The 16,362-nt window shown below is 45.4% G+C and overlaps 2 protein-coding genes across 2 annotated transcripts; both read left to right on the top strand.

Annotated features, from left to right (window-relative positions):
- Positions 1–6: 6 nt before the first annotated feature.
- On the top strand, positions 7–1,360 carry YBEY (ybeY metalloendoribonuclease). Its single transcript, XM_035332314.1, has 3 exons — positions 7–364; positions 915–983; positions 1,265–1,360. The coding sequence occupies exons 1-3, from the start codon at positions 26–28 to the stop codon at positions 1,349–1,351; spliced, it is 495 nt and encodes a 164-aa protein (XP_035188205.1). The 5' UTR covers positions 7–25; the 3' UTR covers positions 1,352–1,360.
- Positions 1,361–1,399: 39 nt separating this feature from the next.
- On the top strand, positions 1,400–12,572 carry POFUT2 (protein O-fucosyltransferase 2). Its single transcript, XM_035332313.1, has 9 exons — positions 1,400–1,588; positions 2,369–2,619; positions 3,795–3,939; positions 4,283–4,393; positions 7,128–7,194; positions 8,753–8,878; positions 9,404–9,584; positions 10,444–10,567; positions 10,744–12,572. The coding sequence occupies exons 1-9, from the start codon at positions 1,431–1,433 to the stop codon at positions 10,895–10,897; spliced, it is 1,317 nt and encodes a 438-aa protein (XP_035188204.1). The 5' UTR covers positions 1,400–1,430; the 3' UTR covers positions 10,898–12,572.
- The last annotated feature ends 3,790 nt before the right edge of the window (positions 12,573–16,362 follow it).

Below are 16,362 nucleotides of genomic sequence, written 5' to 3'. Positions count from 1 at the left end.
GGGGCTCGGCGGGGGCCCGGTCGCCATGAGCGTGGTGATCCGCAACGCGCAGCGCGCCGTGGCCGTGCGCCGGGCCCCGCTGCGCCGCGCCGTGTGCGCCCTGCGGGCCGCCCTGGGCGCCTCCCGCTTCGACGTGGCGCTGGTGTGCGCCGGCAACGGGCTGATGCGGCGGCTGAACGGCGCCTACCGGCAGCGCCCGGAGCCCACAGACGTGCTCTCGTTCCCCGTCCACCGGGTGGCGGCGGGCGAGCTGCCGCGGCCGCGCTGCCGCGCCGAGTACGACCTGGGGGACATCTTCCTGGGGGTGGAGTACATCGAGCAGCAGTGCCGCCGCGCCGGGGGCGACTTCGAGAGCGTCCTGACGGTGAGCCCCGGCCGTGCCCCTGCGGGCAGCCGCCGCTCCTGCCGCCCCTCGGGGCGGTGCTCGCGGGGAGCCCTTCGCGTTGGCCTTCTGGAGCACCGTGCTTCGGCGCAGCTCGCGGTGGTTTTTTGTTTTGTTTTGTTTTGTTTTGTTTTTCCCTGAGGTGGAGAAAGATAGAATTTTGCTCGGGGGCGGTGATTTAAAACAAAGCTACGTGCAAGTGCTTCCAGGTGCCTGCTACTCCGTTAGAAGGACGGAAGGCTGCCTGTACCCATCGCCTCCCTCAGGGTTTCAGTTCAGTGTTCACAGTATCACGGAGTTGCAGGGGTTGGAAGGGACCTCGAGAGATCATCGGGTCCAACCCCCTGCCAAAGCAGGTTCCTTAGAGCAGGCTGCCCAAGTAGGCATCCAGACGGGTCTTGAATATCTCCAGAGAAGGGGACTCCGCAACCTCCCTGGGCAGCCTGTTCCAGTGCTCCATCACCCTCACGATGAAGAAGTTCTTTAGGTTTGGGAGTTTGGTCTGTAACACCTACCCTTTGTTCTTGCACAGGTGACCGCAGCCCACGGATTGTGTCACTTGCTCGGCTACCAGCACAACACTAAGTCGGAGTGGCAACAGGTACCTTTGCACGGGGAAGATGCATGGCGCCCAAACGCTGTCAGGTCTTGCACCACTACAAAACTGAAAGGATTTCCCTTTCTCATATCTCCTGTGAGGGAGTGACCCCCAAGCCCTGCCCGTCATGGACGGCTCCACAGAGCTTTGGTCTACGTTGGTGCAGTCGTGCTGGTTGTCACACAGGTGTTGAGGCGCTGCGAGCAGAGCTGTAGAGCCACTGCTCCACAGTTCAGCCCTGGTTACTCAGCAGCCAATTTCTCCCCTGTGCACTCCTCCCGCAGATGTACCAGAAGGAGGAGGAGATCCTGGAGAAGCTGAACCAGCTCACGGGCGCCAGCCTCCGGCCCCTGACCGCAGGCCTCTTCTGAGGGGTTGGGGCAGCCTCTTCTCAGCCTGCACCCTAAGGGACTGGGCTGCTGCAGGGGCCACCCCGGACGTGGCGCAGTGATGGCAGTGCACGACCACGGCCTCCTGCTGCTGCTGCTGCTTGGCCTGGCAGCAGTGACCCACCCGCCGCCCACTGCTGCCCAGCCGCCGCCCGCTGCCCTCCGCGCCGGCCACACCGTTGCCTCGCTGCCTACCGCTGCTGCTGCACCACGCACCCGGTGAGGAGCAGTCCGTCGTCCCCGGTCCGCCCTCTGAGGCAGTGCCTGCCACTGTGGCCCAGCCAGAGCTGTCCCTTGGTTCTGGGCCCCCTTCCTCACTGTCTCTGCTCATCCTGTGAAGTTGTCAGCAGTGTGATAGTGCCCAGGGGGTACCCTGGGTCCCCCTCTGCAACAGCTGGCAGAACCTCTGGGAGATGGGCTCCTGGGCACATAGAAGGCCTTGTTCACCCTGTGGTTTTGTTTGGGTCATATCTGGAAGATGGTGCTGTCATAGCTGTCCTGCCCTGGATGCTGCCTGGGGTCTCAGCCCTTCTGGCTGCCAGTACCAAGAGCTGTCTGTCTGTCTTTCCTGTGGCAAGTGACAGCCTTTCTCCCCTGTCCCATCTGAACAGAGTCACAGGAATTAGCCTGAGTGATGTATCAGTTATTTCGTTGCCTCGTCACACACAACATTGCTCTCAGGGTGTGCAAGACACTCAGGGTGTTCGCTTCATGTTCCCTCTGAATCCTCCCTTGCCACAGGAGAGGCCCATGACACAAGCTGCCTTGCTGATAACTGTCAGGAGGACCTCAACAAGAGAGCCAGACAGGGGCACCGTGTCTGCTCTGCTGGGGCATGTCATGGGGCCCTCTGCCCATGCAGCACATGCTGCTCGACCTTCTTCTTCTGCTCCCTTCCATCTCCTGAATACCACAAACTCATGAAAGAGGAAGAATTTCCCTCCCATTAGTCGTGCCACATGATTGCCTGAAGTTATGATGTTGCTTTGTTCTCTCCAGATACCTTTTGTATGACGTAAATCCTCCTGAAGGGTTCAACCTTCGCAGAGATGTCTATATTCGTATCGCTTCACTTCTAAAGACTTTGCTGAAAAGTGAAAATTGGGTGTTAGTTCTGCCTCCTTGGGGACGTCTTTATCACTGGCAGAGCCCAGACATTCTTCAGGTTCGAATTCCTTGGTCTGAGTTTTTTGATATCCCAAGCCTCAATAGGAACATCCCTGTCATTGAATATGAGCAATTCCTTGCAGGTAAAGTATGGAATAATACAATCTACAATTTACTAAACATTTAAGGTGTTTTCTTCACAGGTTTATTTTTACATGTGCTTTTATCCTTATACATGTGAAATAAAATATGTTAAAGGTGGCAGGAGGAGGAATGGTAATGAATCATGCTGAGTGACAAACCACTGGGGAAAAAATAACCTAATTATTTGGCAAGTCACTTGACTCACCATTTAGCACTTTTGTTCCCTTGACTTCCTATGGGCCCTTGAGAGGTGCCCATAAAAAGTCAGATAGTTCTGCATAATTTTGGCCATAGTAACAACCCTATAAGGAGAGAGAAGCAGCCTGTGAAATACAAAGAAGCCATCTTTTTCTGAGTTGGTTGGACAGTAAAAGCTGTAAAGTATGATCATCAGGAAAATGACTTTTCAGCATCGATGCTACATATACCCAAATACACTTCCCATGCTTTTTGTGTACAAAATGGTTTGTAGGAGAAAGACTTTCCCTAAGAGCATGGAAGCAATGAGTTGGCTTCCTTTAGGATTTAATGCCACATATAGTTAGCCACCAAATGCCAAAATCTGCAAGTGTCACAAACGTCTTCAGCAAAGGAAATAAAATCCACCAAATGTCATACCTCTGCAAAGCTCTCTGAAGGGATCCTTGTCCACCACCTTTCAGGGCAAAGAATTTGGAAACCCTGAAATGTAGGGGAAGAACGGTAAGAGGGGCATGTATGCGTCATTCTCCTGGAGGCATTTTTCCCGTAGCAGCTACCCATGGCATCAAAAACCTCTGTGCTTCATCTGGTTGTGAAGAAAATCAAACTCAAACCTTACATGAATCAAAAGTAAAAATAATCTAATGATAGAAAACAGAGGCACAAAGAAGGCATGTGGGGGAATATGAACAAAGGCAGGAGGACTTACTTTTGTTCTACAGAAGGTGTGTTTTAACCAGCTTTTAAAGTTACACTTTGTTGGTGATTCATTTCTATTGGCGCAATAAGTCGCACATAGCTAGGTACAAGTAACAGGTTGCCACATCCCCTTTCCTTTCCTTTTTTATAGGGAAACATGAGGGAGAGACTAGTGTCATATTAGGATTTCCAGTAAATTTTTAACGATGCGTAATGCTGCTTTTATCATGTGTTTTTTCATGCTTGTAAATACTTTGTTTTGCCTCCTGCTTAGAGTCAGGTGGGCCCTTTATTGAACAGATTTACGTCCTGCAAAGCTACGCAGAAGGATGGAAAGAAGGAACATGGGAGGAAAAAATAGATGAGAGGCCTTGCATTGATCAGCTTATGTATTCCAAAGACAAGTATGAGTACTACAGGTAATATCTAGCAGCCTTTTCAGGTTTTTTCTTGTATTTGTGAAAAAATTGCCCACTTTAATGGAATAGACTTGTGTGGTTATTGTAGTATTGTCTCTGAATCTCTGGATGCTTGGAATTCATTTTGTTGTTAAAACCCCATTAATATCAAAATGTCATAGTGTTACCATGAAATCTAATTTTAGGAAGTCATAATTTCATACAAAAACACTATAAAGGAGCTGTGTGGTTTATTTACATTATATATCACCTTTCTAGGGTGTACTGCTGATTTGTTTCATTATATGTATGGCATTAATTTAAAGTACAAGCCTGTGAAACAAAGCCTTTTTTTCTGTTTCAGGGGATGGTTCTGGGGTTATGAAGAAACACGGGGCCTAAATGTGTCTTGCTTGTCTGTCCAAGGATCTGCCTCTATTGTGGCTCCCATCCTTTTGAAAAATACCTCAGCACAGTGAGTTGCTTTCTGTTACTATATATTGTTGTATCACATGCCCACAAGCCCATTGCCAGGTGGGAAGAACAAGCACTTACGGACTTGTTGCGGCATTTCATCACTGAGTTATGGTAGTCCATTAAAATCACTGCAAAAGGAATTTGCACTTTAAAAGACACATAACTGCATGTTATGTTAAATGCTGCAGTGACAACAACTAAGAAGAAATACCCTTGAGCTCTTCTTAATTCTTTGTTCAGGTAGCTAAATGTACTTGTTACCCTGTGTTTAGCTCTTCTTCCTTTATGCTTCGATGCTGTGTCAAGAGGCAGTGAACAGAGCAGAATCAGTGTTCCCCAAGTCCTCATCTCAGATCATGAGGTGGTGCAGTGCCTGGTCTTGTGATACCCATTCTGTGTAGTATAAGCTGTGTTAATAGAAAGCAAGCAGCGTGTTTTGTCTTTCTGCTCTGAGGTGGAGAGATGCCTCTAGAATGATCACAGGAAAGGGAAGCTCCTACATGGAGCATGCAGAGCATTTTCAGTCAGTTGTGATCCTGTAAGAAATTACAGCTAAGTAAAAGCTACTGAAATTCAGGGGAGAACAGGAAAAGGAAATCATCACTGTCTGTGAATACATCAGGGGAATAAATCCGTAGGAGAAACACAAACTGTAAACTGAAGTGTAGTTTTGTCATGAGGGCAAGTACAGCCAAAAATATAACATTGATACAGGTTAATTGGAAATATTACAAAGGTTCTCAGCAGAGCAGAGGTTGCCCTGTCCCAGGTGTGTGTTCTCAAATTCAGAGGTCCATATTCTCCAATTTATTTTATGTAAGCAGCCATTAATTCTGTTTTTTTGTAATAACTTGCTACTAAGTTGTCCAGTACTGACATCAATTTTACCGCTGTGTTGCATCTCAGAACTCACCAAAATGTGTTTTTAGAAGATTGACGTCAGATTGGCCACGTTGCAATCCTCTGATACTGAGGCAGTTGAAGCAAGAAGTTGGATACTAGAGCTAGAGGCACTGTTGCTTCATCGAGTTATTTTGCAACTGTTGGGTGAATGCTTCCTGGTTTGGCCATTTGTTAGTTCACTTTGTCTAGCTGTCTTGTAGGCACAGGACCTATGGGCACTTCAGTTTGACACATCCTTTAATGAGTTTTCTGTGAAGTGTAGTTTTGGCATGCAAATTTTCCCACCTACTCCACCTACCAGATAGCTCCAAAAATTACATTTTCTGTTTCTGTCAAGACAATGTCATCTCTAAATGCTGGTTAAGCTTTTAATTTCCTTTTCCTTCATATTGGAAGGAAGACTTGACAATAGACTGAAGTTCTTCATGGAATTTGTGAGCCTTTCAGTTTTCTTCACTTGGACACAACTTCCTTATTTTTGCATAGGCCCCCTTTTTGAAGTGGAATGCAGCTGTGGTAGCTTTACTTCGGCCATTGTCGATCCTGTAGGATGTTGAAGATGAGTACATTATGGTCACTGTCACGGACCAGCTCTCCCACTGTGAGGTTTTGGTCCATGTCCATGTCTTATTGCTGCTTGAGACTGTGTCAGGAGCCCTGCACAGTTGGTTCATGGCAACATGTGAAACCGTAGTCTCTGTCTCGTATGACACTTGCCCAGACTATCTGAGGGTAGTTGGAGTCTACTGTGGTGGCTATTGTGACTCATGCACTATAGTCTCTCTGATCTCCCATATTGCTCTTTTGGCCAGACAATCAATTGTATGGGTCTAATACTGTATTATTGTGCTCCAGGTCTAGTCACTTAGAGGAATCCTGCTGATAAATTTAGATTATTAATCTGATTCACCTCCAACTTTCCTGTTAAATGCAGTGCTTCTTCTCCACCAGCACAGTCTAGTCTATTTTCCAGATTTTTTGTATCCTTATGTGCAAGTGCCTAGCTGAGTTGCAACAGTGTTAATCTAAAGTCAATGGGTGATGTGCTTCCTCTCATTTTAGCAGAAGAAAATCCAGATAATGACATTTTGACCCCCTTCTGCAGAATCGCTTCTTTCCATGTTTGCTCATATTCAGTGTGCTCAGAGCACAAACCAAGCCTACATCCCATATATTCCCATATATATCCCATATATTTGAGCATCCAAGCTCAAAGTTCTCAAAATCATCTTTGCTTCTTAGAACTTGGACAGTGCAGTTAAGGTTCCAGTACAGAAAATGAATGCAAAAAACATAGGCTGTTTTCATATCAGTGAAAAAAAATCATTTAAAATTTCTGCTTGCTTGTTAACCTGTTTTTCTGTTGTCTATATGTTCTTTGATCCATTGTTTTACTGTAGGGTATTTTATTCCACACATAGAAACATCTCTTTTGTGAGCGGGTGGGAACACCTCAGGTGCTTTTGGGCTAAACATCATCTTACAGGTCACACTCCCTGTTGGCAGTCTTACTTCCCCAGTAGCTGCTGCTCTGAGGACTACATGTGGGATTGTTACTGCTTGTTTGTGTTTAATCATCCCATTGAAGAGTAACATTTGTAAAGGAAGAGAGCAGCAATACACAGTGGCATTATTGCATTCTCTCCTCAGCAGGCTCTGGGTCACAATTTGCATTATACGCTGTAGATTGGCACCCTGTCACTCATTCCCATTGCTCTGTTTCCAAATAGATTGTGGTCTGTGCTTTATCCTAGCAGCTGTATAAAGAAACATCATAACATGAATTCTGTTCTTCAGGGAACTACATTCAATTTTACAATTTTTAATAGGTCAGTGATGTTAGACAGAGCTGAAAACCTTCTTCATGACCACTACGGAGGGAAAGATTATTGGAACGTGAGTATTCTCCAGTTAGCTTCTCTACATTTTCTATTCAGTTTTGATAAAAATTCAATAACCAGTATGTGCTTCTGTTTTGCCTTGGTTTTATTCTCTTGAAAGTAACTTGTGTCTTACATTTCAGCAGCGTAGCTGCTGTGGATTAGTGTAACCGATAGTGCTCAATACTGTCATAGCTCTGTCTCTCTCTTTTTTTGATGGCAATATTTCTACAGGTTTCAAGACCCAAGGGTCTAGTAAAATAATTCCTATGAGAGAAGTTTTAAGGATTTTATGACAGTGTTAGAGGTTAGAGCCATAGGAAAATAGAACATGATATGGGGTGCTTGACATGATTAAAATTTCTAAGAGGAAGTGACTCTCATGATATTAAGAAACAAATTACATAGACCTCAGTCCTGTAAGATATAAATATCTGTCTGTTCGCTTGATATATGGCATATTTTTCAGAAATGGACCAAACAGTAGTATAATAATTATGAATTTTCCATAGATAATGACTTTCCAAACCGAGAAATGTGACTCAGGTATCATTTCTGAGCATGACAAGTAGTCCTGTAAAAGCAGAAATGAAATCCATATGGATCCGTAATACACATTTCTTAACAGTGGCACTTTAAACATTGCCTCAACAATTAAAATTTGTCTCAAAAGTATTTATGACATTATAAAAATATTCTTTTTTCTTGTATTTTAACTTCAACTCCCTGCACGATTCTGTTTCTTTTTTGAAGATACTGACAGTGATTTTTTTTTCTAAAACTTAGAATCACAAAAAAATTCAGTCTGGGAGGTACCCAGTTGGCCCTGCCTTTAAGGTTGCACTCCAGCACTAGATTCAGGGAACAGAAGCTAAATGTGGAGGTAGTTGGAAAGAACAACAATATCACATGTGCAAATTTGAAACAAATACTTTAAATAACAAACTAGCCGGATACAGAAAGCATCCACTTTAGGAAGTGTGTCAGTGGAGGCTCACACATTCATCTGTGTTCTCTTTTACATACACAGTTGCAAAATGAGTATTTATCCAGAACAGCTGCTGTCAGAGTTTTGTGCCCAAGAACAACCTGGCTTGGCATACTGCATGGGTGCCAAACATGACATGGCAATTATACAGTCCATGAAGTTTAGAGTTGTCTGACATGGGTATAGAGTTAAAGATGTTTGTTCTCCTCAGCGAACTGCACTACCCATGGTTGCTGTACACGTTTCTGCTGCCTCAGGGTATGGTGTCTTCATCACATCTTGGATAAAGCACCTGATGTCTTTACTCAACAGGTTCATATTGTGTTGGCATATTACTTTTTCTAGTAATGGAGGGAAAAAGTTGGTCCCTGAACTGCAGCATGAGTATTCTGCAGCAGACAGCACGTACATCCTCCCTTAATATGAGCATTTTGCTAGAGGATTTAGGATGAGATTAGAAAGCCAGTGCTGATCTCTTTAAAGACGCTAGAAGTATCTTGAACACTCTGTGTTTGTGAAGGTATCTCCATTTATTCATTTTTAGTTCTCCCTTTTTCTGACTCAGCATCTGCTCTTATTCCAACAGACCCGTCGAAGTATGGTGTTTGCTAAACACTTGCGTGTAGTAGGAGATGAGTTTAGAAACAAGTATCTTCAATCCACAGATAAAGCAGACAGGACTCATTACAATGAGGACTGGACACAGATGAAGGTAAAATCCTAACAGTCAGTTTCCCATAACAAATGTAGTAAGTCAATTTTATTTGCCATGCATTGCAGGGATTATTGAAAGATATGCACAAACCTAGCTCTCCCTGCTCAGAGCATGGTGGACATGCATGTTCCTACTCTCTTTTCTTCTCTGTGTGTGACATGAGTTACTGGAATCTGTTGAGAATTGGCTGACTGGCCTGGGTGCCATATTTCTGTTACCCTCTTTTCACTACCCTTAGATTTCTTCTTGTGTTCAGCATCATCTGTGGGTGTGAAGTTCAGCTGCAAACTGCCAGTAGTGGATTTGGTCAAAGAGAGCAATTTTTCCTTTCAGTGATTTTGCACCATAATTTGTCTTGTATGATGCAAGCCACCCAAGGTCAAAATGCTGCAATAAGTGTCCCAAAATACTGCTGAATACTGAATTACTTATAGTAATTCAGACATTATATATTCATATTCCCAGGCTTTTCAGTGTGAATCAGTAGTGGCACTCTTAAGGGTATTGATCTTTCTCTCTTAGGTCAAGATGGGCACAGCTCTAGGTGGTCCATATCTTGGGGTTCATCTCAGAAGGAAAGACTTCATCTGGGGTCACAGAGAAGATGTGCCTTCGCTGCAAGGAGCAGTAAAGAAAATCCGCAGCCTCTTGGAAGCATATAAACTTGAAAAAGTTTTCATAGCCACTGATGCTGTTGAGGAAGGTAGGCAAATTACAGTCTGTTTGGGATTGATAACTTTTGAGAATGAGTGTAGTAATTACCAATTTGTTTTTGTAAATGATTAGAAGTTCACGTCTCCATCATTGAACAGGATTGGGCAACTAGCTGTTTCCTTCCAGCATGAGTAGTTGGCATCAAACCATTTGTTCAGCATTTCCCATAGGAGCATTGGCAGTCTCTGCAATGGGAGATTGGGAACTGAATAAAGCAATGTCGTCTTTGCCTGTTCCTCCGCTTCTTTCTTCCATCCCACCTTTTTTTCTCTGTATTTCAGAGAGTCGCGCATACAGCTGGGAATGGGCTTCTGAAACTTCACACCCAGCTTTCCACTTGGCTGTCCTCAACATCAGACTGGGCCAGCCCTGGCTGTGTGTGGCCAAGGCTTAGAACCCCCCCAAGGGTGGGCTTGCCCCTGGGCCTTATCCTGTGCTTGCACCTCCTTTACAGTAGTATCTAGGGATCTGTTTCAATACACAATGTTAGAATACTCCTGCAGGGGATTGTATCTGTGAACTAATCTTCAGTTTGCTGTTGTTACAGGCCTCTTGATACAGCTGCCCTGTAGGAGCAGACAGTGAGACTAGTAGCTATGTCCATTCTACCTCATGCAGGTTTCCTCATCCTGTGAGATTTGCCCCCTCAGCAGCATTTTTCTGCCCCACTGACTCCAGCCCCTGCCTACAGTACTGTGATGCTTGGCAAACATATTGTACAGTTTGTAGGTAGATTTTGGTTTTGCTTGCTTTGTAACTGTTCACCCAGGGTTTCTTTAAAGACTAAAATTTTATGACAGCAGCAAGTTGCTCTTTCTGATACAAATTTTTGGTTTTTGCTTCTTCAGAGATTGAATTGCTTAAGAAACTGCTGCCTGAGATGGTGAGGTTTGAACCTAGTTGGAAGGAGCTAGAACTCTACAAAGATGGGGGGATGGCTGTGATTGACCAGTGGATCTGTGCGCATGCAAGGTAGTCAATTTGCCTTTTCTTTGAGGAGCCAAATTTCACTGTCATAAACCTGAATATTATTTTTGACCCAGATATAGTTGTCTACAAATCTCTTATTTAAATTAATTAGACTGAAATCAATTACTTGTATTTTAAAAACTAGGCACCTTCACAAACCCTTTCTCATTTTTTCACAGATATTTTATAGGCACCTCAGTTTCAACATTTTCCTTCCGGATCCATGAAGAAAGGGAGATCTTGGGATTTGATCCAAAAACAACTTACAACCGATTTTGCGGTGAAAAAGAGAAAAACTGTGAGCAGCCAACTCACTGGAAAATTGTGTACTAATATATAGAGAAATCCAAGGACTTTAATACTCTGGTGAGCTCAAGAGAATGAGGAAAGACTACAGGGAAATACATGCCTTTTACCAAAATACAACTCAGTCCTCTCCCCTCTTCTCTATGTTTACTTGACATCTGCGTTTTGAAGCACAAGCAATATTCATCCTTTTATCCAGACGCTGATGTGAGCGAGGAAAATGAAGTCAGCCTGGGATTTATTTCTCAGCAGAACTATGATTACAGATGATACCATGCACTACAATTAAGATTTGAAAGGCAGAACTTTGTGCTGAAGCTGAGTAATGAATCAAGTCAAAGTTTTCTTTGGAGTTCTTAGGGAACTCCATTTCTGTCTTTACCTGATTGTTCAGTGTTTGCCTCTCTGCAGGAAGTATAGCTCATTTTTGTAAGCTGCAATGTGTGAGTTGCAGATTGTGCATAAACTCTGCAGTTCCTTAGGAAAATCTTTCCTTTTCAACTAGTAAGTTGTGAGTATTCAAATTGATGCAGTCAATGCTCAGTAAAAAGAAGAGGGTGTGATACTTCTGTGCGAGCACTATGCTGCGAGAAGCATAGCTTCACATAGCAGTCTCAGTGGGTCTGTGCTGAGAGAGGCACAAAGACTGGTTTTGGAGCGTAGTAAAATAAGTGTTGTTTCTTATGCTTTTTCTTCACAGAGGAAGCTTTTCCGTATCATCCTCTGAAGGGTGTATTCAGTTGGACTGATGCAAATGTTGGTACCTTTTGGGCATCACTCAGCTAAGTGACCATGATACTTTGCCAGGGAACATGCTAAAAGACCTTTCAAGTTTCCATATCAGTTAAATAGATCATCCCAGTAGTTCAAGAAATGAATGTTCTGAGTTTCTGCTTTCAGTTTTCAGAAGGGAGCAAATTGAAGAAAATTAAAGATAACAAAGGCCATTGGGCCACAAAATAATGTGTATAAGCTGAGCAGCTAGGTACCTTGCAGGTGATATTGCACTCCAATGGAGACAGCTGGCTGGTGGTATATGGGAAGAGCACTGTGCTACATCGCTATCCAGAGGGAAAGTGCAGCTCCTATTTGAGTACAAATTTTTAAGTACAAATTCTAGTTTTTGCAGTCTCCTGCCATTCAGATTTGACTGCTAGAAAGTATTCTCCATTTTATGCTTCAGATGGGTCTTTTGCCCTGCAGATGCACATGGCTCAGTAAAGCAGGAAAAACTTTTTTTTCAAAAATGGGCCTAGAGAGAGGTTTCAAGAGGTGAGTCAGATGTTTTTCCTAAATTCAGTTTTACTAGGTTACCTCCCTGTTAGTAGATCCTTCACTTGCTTTTTCCCTTGTCTTGAGCAGGAGCACAGATATAACCCTCCTGCACTGTGCTTTGGATGTTTCATAGATGCTTCCAGACAATAGGTTGTTTCCTTCTGTGCAACTGCAGTGAGAACTGTGAAGACTTCTCAGACAGTAGTAGCAACAGATATCCTGTTCTTACCAGCTGTTTATTTATCTCCTTGTTGCAGCTGAGTCTCTCTGTTGACAAAGTGGGGAACCCAACTAAAAGCAGTGCCTTTGCCCACCAAGTCAAATGTTCTTGTTTAGCCTGTTTGCCATATAAAGCAATGGTGACATCTTACATGTAAGAAGTACCTCCGTTCATTGAGGAAAAAATAAAAAGCTTTCTAGCATTTTATGTATCTTGTCCGTGCTTCTTACTACTTTCTAACTGCACATTTTACTGTCTCATGATCTGGCTACTTAGCATTGGACTCTATAATATAGGAGAAACTTGGATAAATCTTGCAAAAGTGTGGCCAGTGTTGGCCTTCTCAGCACTGGCAGACTGCATCTAGTAAATCTCAGTGCCTCCCGCAAGAGAGTTATTGACAAAAAGGAGGAAAGGCGCTAAAATGGTTGGTGGCTGCAGTACTTGGCATGTGGGGAGAGGAGGAGGGAGCTGGGCTTTTTCAGCCTGGAGAAGGCGAAAGAGGGAACTGTTGGCTTTCACTGCACAATGACAGATTGCAGATGATACCAAGTTGGGGGGGAGTGTCGATCTGCCAGAGGGTAAGTGAGGGCCCACAGAGGGACCTGGACAGCATTGGTCGATGGGCAGAGGCCAGTGGGGTGAGGTTCAACATGGCTAAGTGCTGGGTCCTGCACTTTGGCCACAACAACTCCATGCAGCACTACAGGCTTGGGGCAGAGTGGCTCAAAAGCTGTGCAGAGGAAAAGGACCTGGGGGTGCTGATTGATGCTCTCCTGAACACGAGCTGGCAGTGTGCCCAGGTGGCCAAGAAGGCCAACAGCATCCTGGCTTGTATCAGGAGTAGTGTAGCCAGCAGGACCAGGGAGGTGATCATCCCCTGTACTCTGCTCTGGTGAGGCTGCACCTTGAGTACTGTGTTCAGTTTTGGCCCCTCACTACAGGAAGGACATGGAGGCCCTGGAATGTGTCCAGAGAAGGACAACAAAGCTCGTGAAGGGCCTGGAACACAAGTCCTGTGAGGAGCGGCTGAGGGAACTGGGGTTGTTTGGTCAGGGGAAGAGGAATCTCGGGGGAAACCTTATTGCTCTCTGCAACTACGTGTAAGGAAGGTGTGGGGAGCTGAGGGTCGGCCTCTTATGGTCAGCCTCATCTTCTTTTCCTGAATTTTCAACATTTCAACTGCTGAGTATGTTATCACTCTGATAGTAACTTGCAGGGCTTCCCCATGTTGGTTATTGTCAGTGGTGATCTTAGTCTTAATTAGCAGCCTCATCACCACTTCCTCATTTTCAGGGTAAAATACTTCTTGGCTAATTTCTGATTCCTTAGTGGGGTACAAGGGTCTTAAGCTTTGTTTCTCGTCTGGCTGTGCCAAGCTTGTAAATTTTAGTTCACCATCCGGAACAGAATCACAATCTGTCCAATCAGGAGATCCTTGTGTCCCCTCCTTTAATTTGGACCTCAATTTTTCTTTTTTGTCCAACACATCTGACAGAGCTGCATGAAGTCACTGCATGGTATTATGTTCAACAGTTAGTTATCTCTGCAAAAAAATACCCTTATTTCTCCTTACAAGGTTTCAATTATTTCATCATTTGCCTATCACTTGCCAAGGTGATCAGCTCGGGGACAGACGCATTCTGCAGCGGAGTGGGGGATCGGGACAGGCAGGGCTTTTTTTTGGCATCGAGGCCACAGCATAAAGCCATGGCCTTGGCATCTCTCGCGGCCTCTCCAGCCACAGTCACCAATGTGGCTACTCAGACGGAGGGCTCGGGGAAACATGGGGCCATCCAGGACTTGGGCTGCAGGGTGTGCCCGAGTCTTCTGTGGGTATCCAACAGCAGCAGCAAGGGGTATGCCTGTGGGAGGTGTGCCCAGGTTGAAGAGCTGCTCTGCCAGGCAGCGGAGCTTACGGAGGAGGTGAGCAGGCTCAGGAGCATCAGGGAGTTGGAGAGGGAAATTGACTGGTGGAGGTGTTCTCTACCCTCTCTGAGACAGACTCATGAGCCTGCCACAGCACAAGTGTCTCCTGCTACGCAGAAGTCAAAAGTTCCCTCATCCCACCAGGCAGTAGGAGGGGACCTAGGCCAAGGGGGGGAATGGAGGCAGGTTCCTGTTCAGGGTGGTAGGCGAGCCCTGTCCCTGCCCACCTCACCTTCCCATCTACCCTTACATAACAGGTATGAGGGTCTAGAACACGCCAGAACAATGAAGTAGATGAAACCCCATCCCAGTTGGAGAGGGTGCTTAAGGCAAGGCAACCTACCCCCCACATTGCTACATCATCTGTCAAAAAGGAAAGAAGGGTTATTGTCATGGGGAGCTCCCTTCTGAAAGGGACAGAGGGCCTGATATGCCGACCGGACCCAACCCACAGGGAAGTCTGTTGCCTCCCTGGGGCTCAGGTTAGAGACTGTGCTAAGAAAGTCAAGCACCTAGTATGGCCCACTGACTACTACCCGCTACTGGTCTTTCAGACTGGTAATGACAAGGTAGCAACAAGAAGTCTGAGAGCGATCAAAAGGGACCTTAGGGCTTTGGGGCATCTTCATGGGAGCAAGCAGCTGGAGTGTGTGGAGCTCTGTCTGGAATGGCTGAGGAGCTGGCTGAGAGTTTATGGCTTAGGTTGAAATGGAAGAGAGGGAAAGGTGACATTATTGTGGGTGCAGGCCACTTGACCAGGGAGAACAAGTAAATGAGGCCTTCCACAGATTAGAGTAGCCTCATGTTTGCAGGCACTGGTCCTCACGGGGGCCTTCGACCAGCCTGATTGTCTGCTGGGGGAACAACACAGCAGGGCATATGCAATTCAGGAGGACACTGGAGGGAAGGGATGCCATCCAGAGGGACCTGGAAAGGCTTGAGAGGTGGGCCTGTGCAAACCTCATGATGTTCAACAAGGCCAAATGCAAGGCCCTGCATCTGGGCCAGGGCAATCCCAAGCACAAATACAGGCTGAGTGGAGAATGGATTGAGTGCAGCCCTGATGAGAAGGACCTGGGGATGCTGGTTCATGAGAAGCTTGACATGAACCAGCAATGTGCACTTGCAGCCCAGGAAAGCCAACCGTATCCTGGGCTATACCAAAAGCAGCGTGTCCAGCAGGGCGAGAGAGGTGATGGTCCCCTGCTGCTCTGCTCTTGTGAAACCCCACCATGCTCTGAATGATGCTTCACACCCTTGTTTGCCCACCCTGGTCACTGCACTCCTCAGGGGACTCCTTTGTGCTGTGTGTATGTGTGTGTGCTCCTGGTTCCATCTGTAAGAATTAGAATTGTGTTTTTGCAGTTGAAAATTCCACTAACCTTGCATATTCAAAAGTGATTGCTCAGACATAGCAGTGGCATAACAGTGGGGGATATGTTAAGCAGGTAAGGGGACATTGGAAGGTCCCAAAATAAGGAGGAAGGATAAGAAAACAAGACAAGCAGTGGTGGAATCAAAAAAAATAAAAATAAAAATAAAAAAATCATGGGCCCCTCCAGTTAAAAGAGAGAGAAAAAAAATGGGGTGTGTAAGGGGGGAAAAGGAGAAATTAAAGTTTGGTTGGCTAAAATTGTACATACATGGTATAGTAACAAGTGTCAAGTAGGTTGTGAACCTGTAGTACTCAGCCAGTGAGGAAACAGGGTGACACAATGAAAACTCAGTAACCAAAGTTATTAAGCAGGTATTCTTTATTATGACGCTGGGTGTGTGTGGGATCGCACACCCCAAAGGTTACTGGCAGTGTGCTTATATTAGTGGGATATATACATATTCATTTCATTTCCCAGAAGCTTCTTGCATATTCATCAGGTCTCTGAAGAATCATTAACGTAGGTTCCTGCCCCTATGTGCATAAGTACTGGAGTCCTTGGGTGGTCATCCGGTGTACTCTGGTGGTCTTTTGATGAAGGCCAGAAATGTTCCTCGCTGCTAAACTCCTGACCCTTCCTTTCTTTGACAGACTTCAGCAGTCAAGCCAGTTCTTGCTGATTCTATTATCTGC

The sequence above is a fragment of the Oxyura jamaicensis genome, chromosome 7 (genome assembly GCF_011077185.1).
Source record: "Oxyura jamaicensis isolate SHBP4307 breed ruddy duck chromosome 7, BPBGC_Ojam_1.0, whole genome shotgun sequence".
NCBI classification, from domain to species: domain Eukaryota; kingdom Metazoa; phylum Chordata; class Aves; order Anseriformes; family Anatidae; genus Oxyura; species Oxyura jamaicensis.
This window is presented reverse-complemented; position numbering and strand designations above follow the sequence as displayed.

Coding starts and splice junctions, on each gene's coding strand:
- YBEY (XM_035332314.1), top strand. CDS start 26: ATGAGCGTGGTGATCCGCAACGCGCAGCGCGCCGTGGCCGTGCGCCGG. Junction 365..914: donor ACTTCGAGAGCGTCCTGACG/GTGAGCCCCGGC, acceptor GTTCTTGCACAG/GTGACCGCAGCCCACGGATT. Junction 984..1,264: donor CTAAGTCGGAGTGGCAACAG/GTACCTTTGCAC, acceptor CTCCTCCCGCAG/ATGTACCAGAAGGAGGAGGA.
- POFUT2 (XM_035332313.1), top strand. CDS start 1,431: ATGGCAGTGCACGACCACGGCCTCCTGCTGCTGCTGCTGCTTGGCCTG. Junction 7,195..8,752: donor GAGGGAAAGATTATTGGAAC/GTGAGTATTCTC, acceptor TTATTCCAACAG/ACCCGTCGAAGTATGGTGTT. Junction 8,879..9,403: donor AGGACTGGACACAGATGAAG/GTAAAATCCTAA, acceptor TTTCTCTCTTAG/GTCAAGATGGGCACAGCTCT.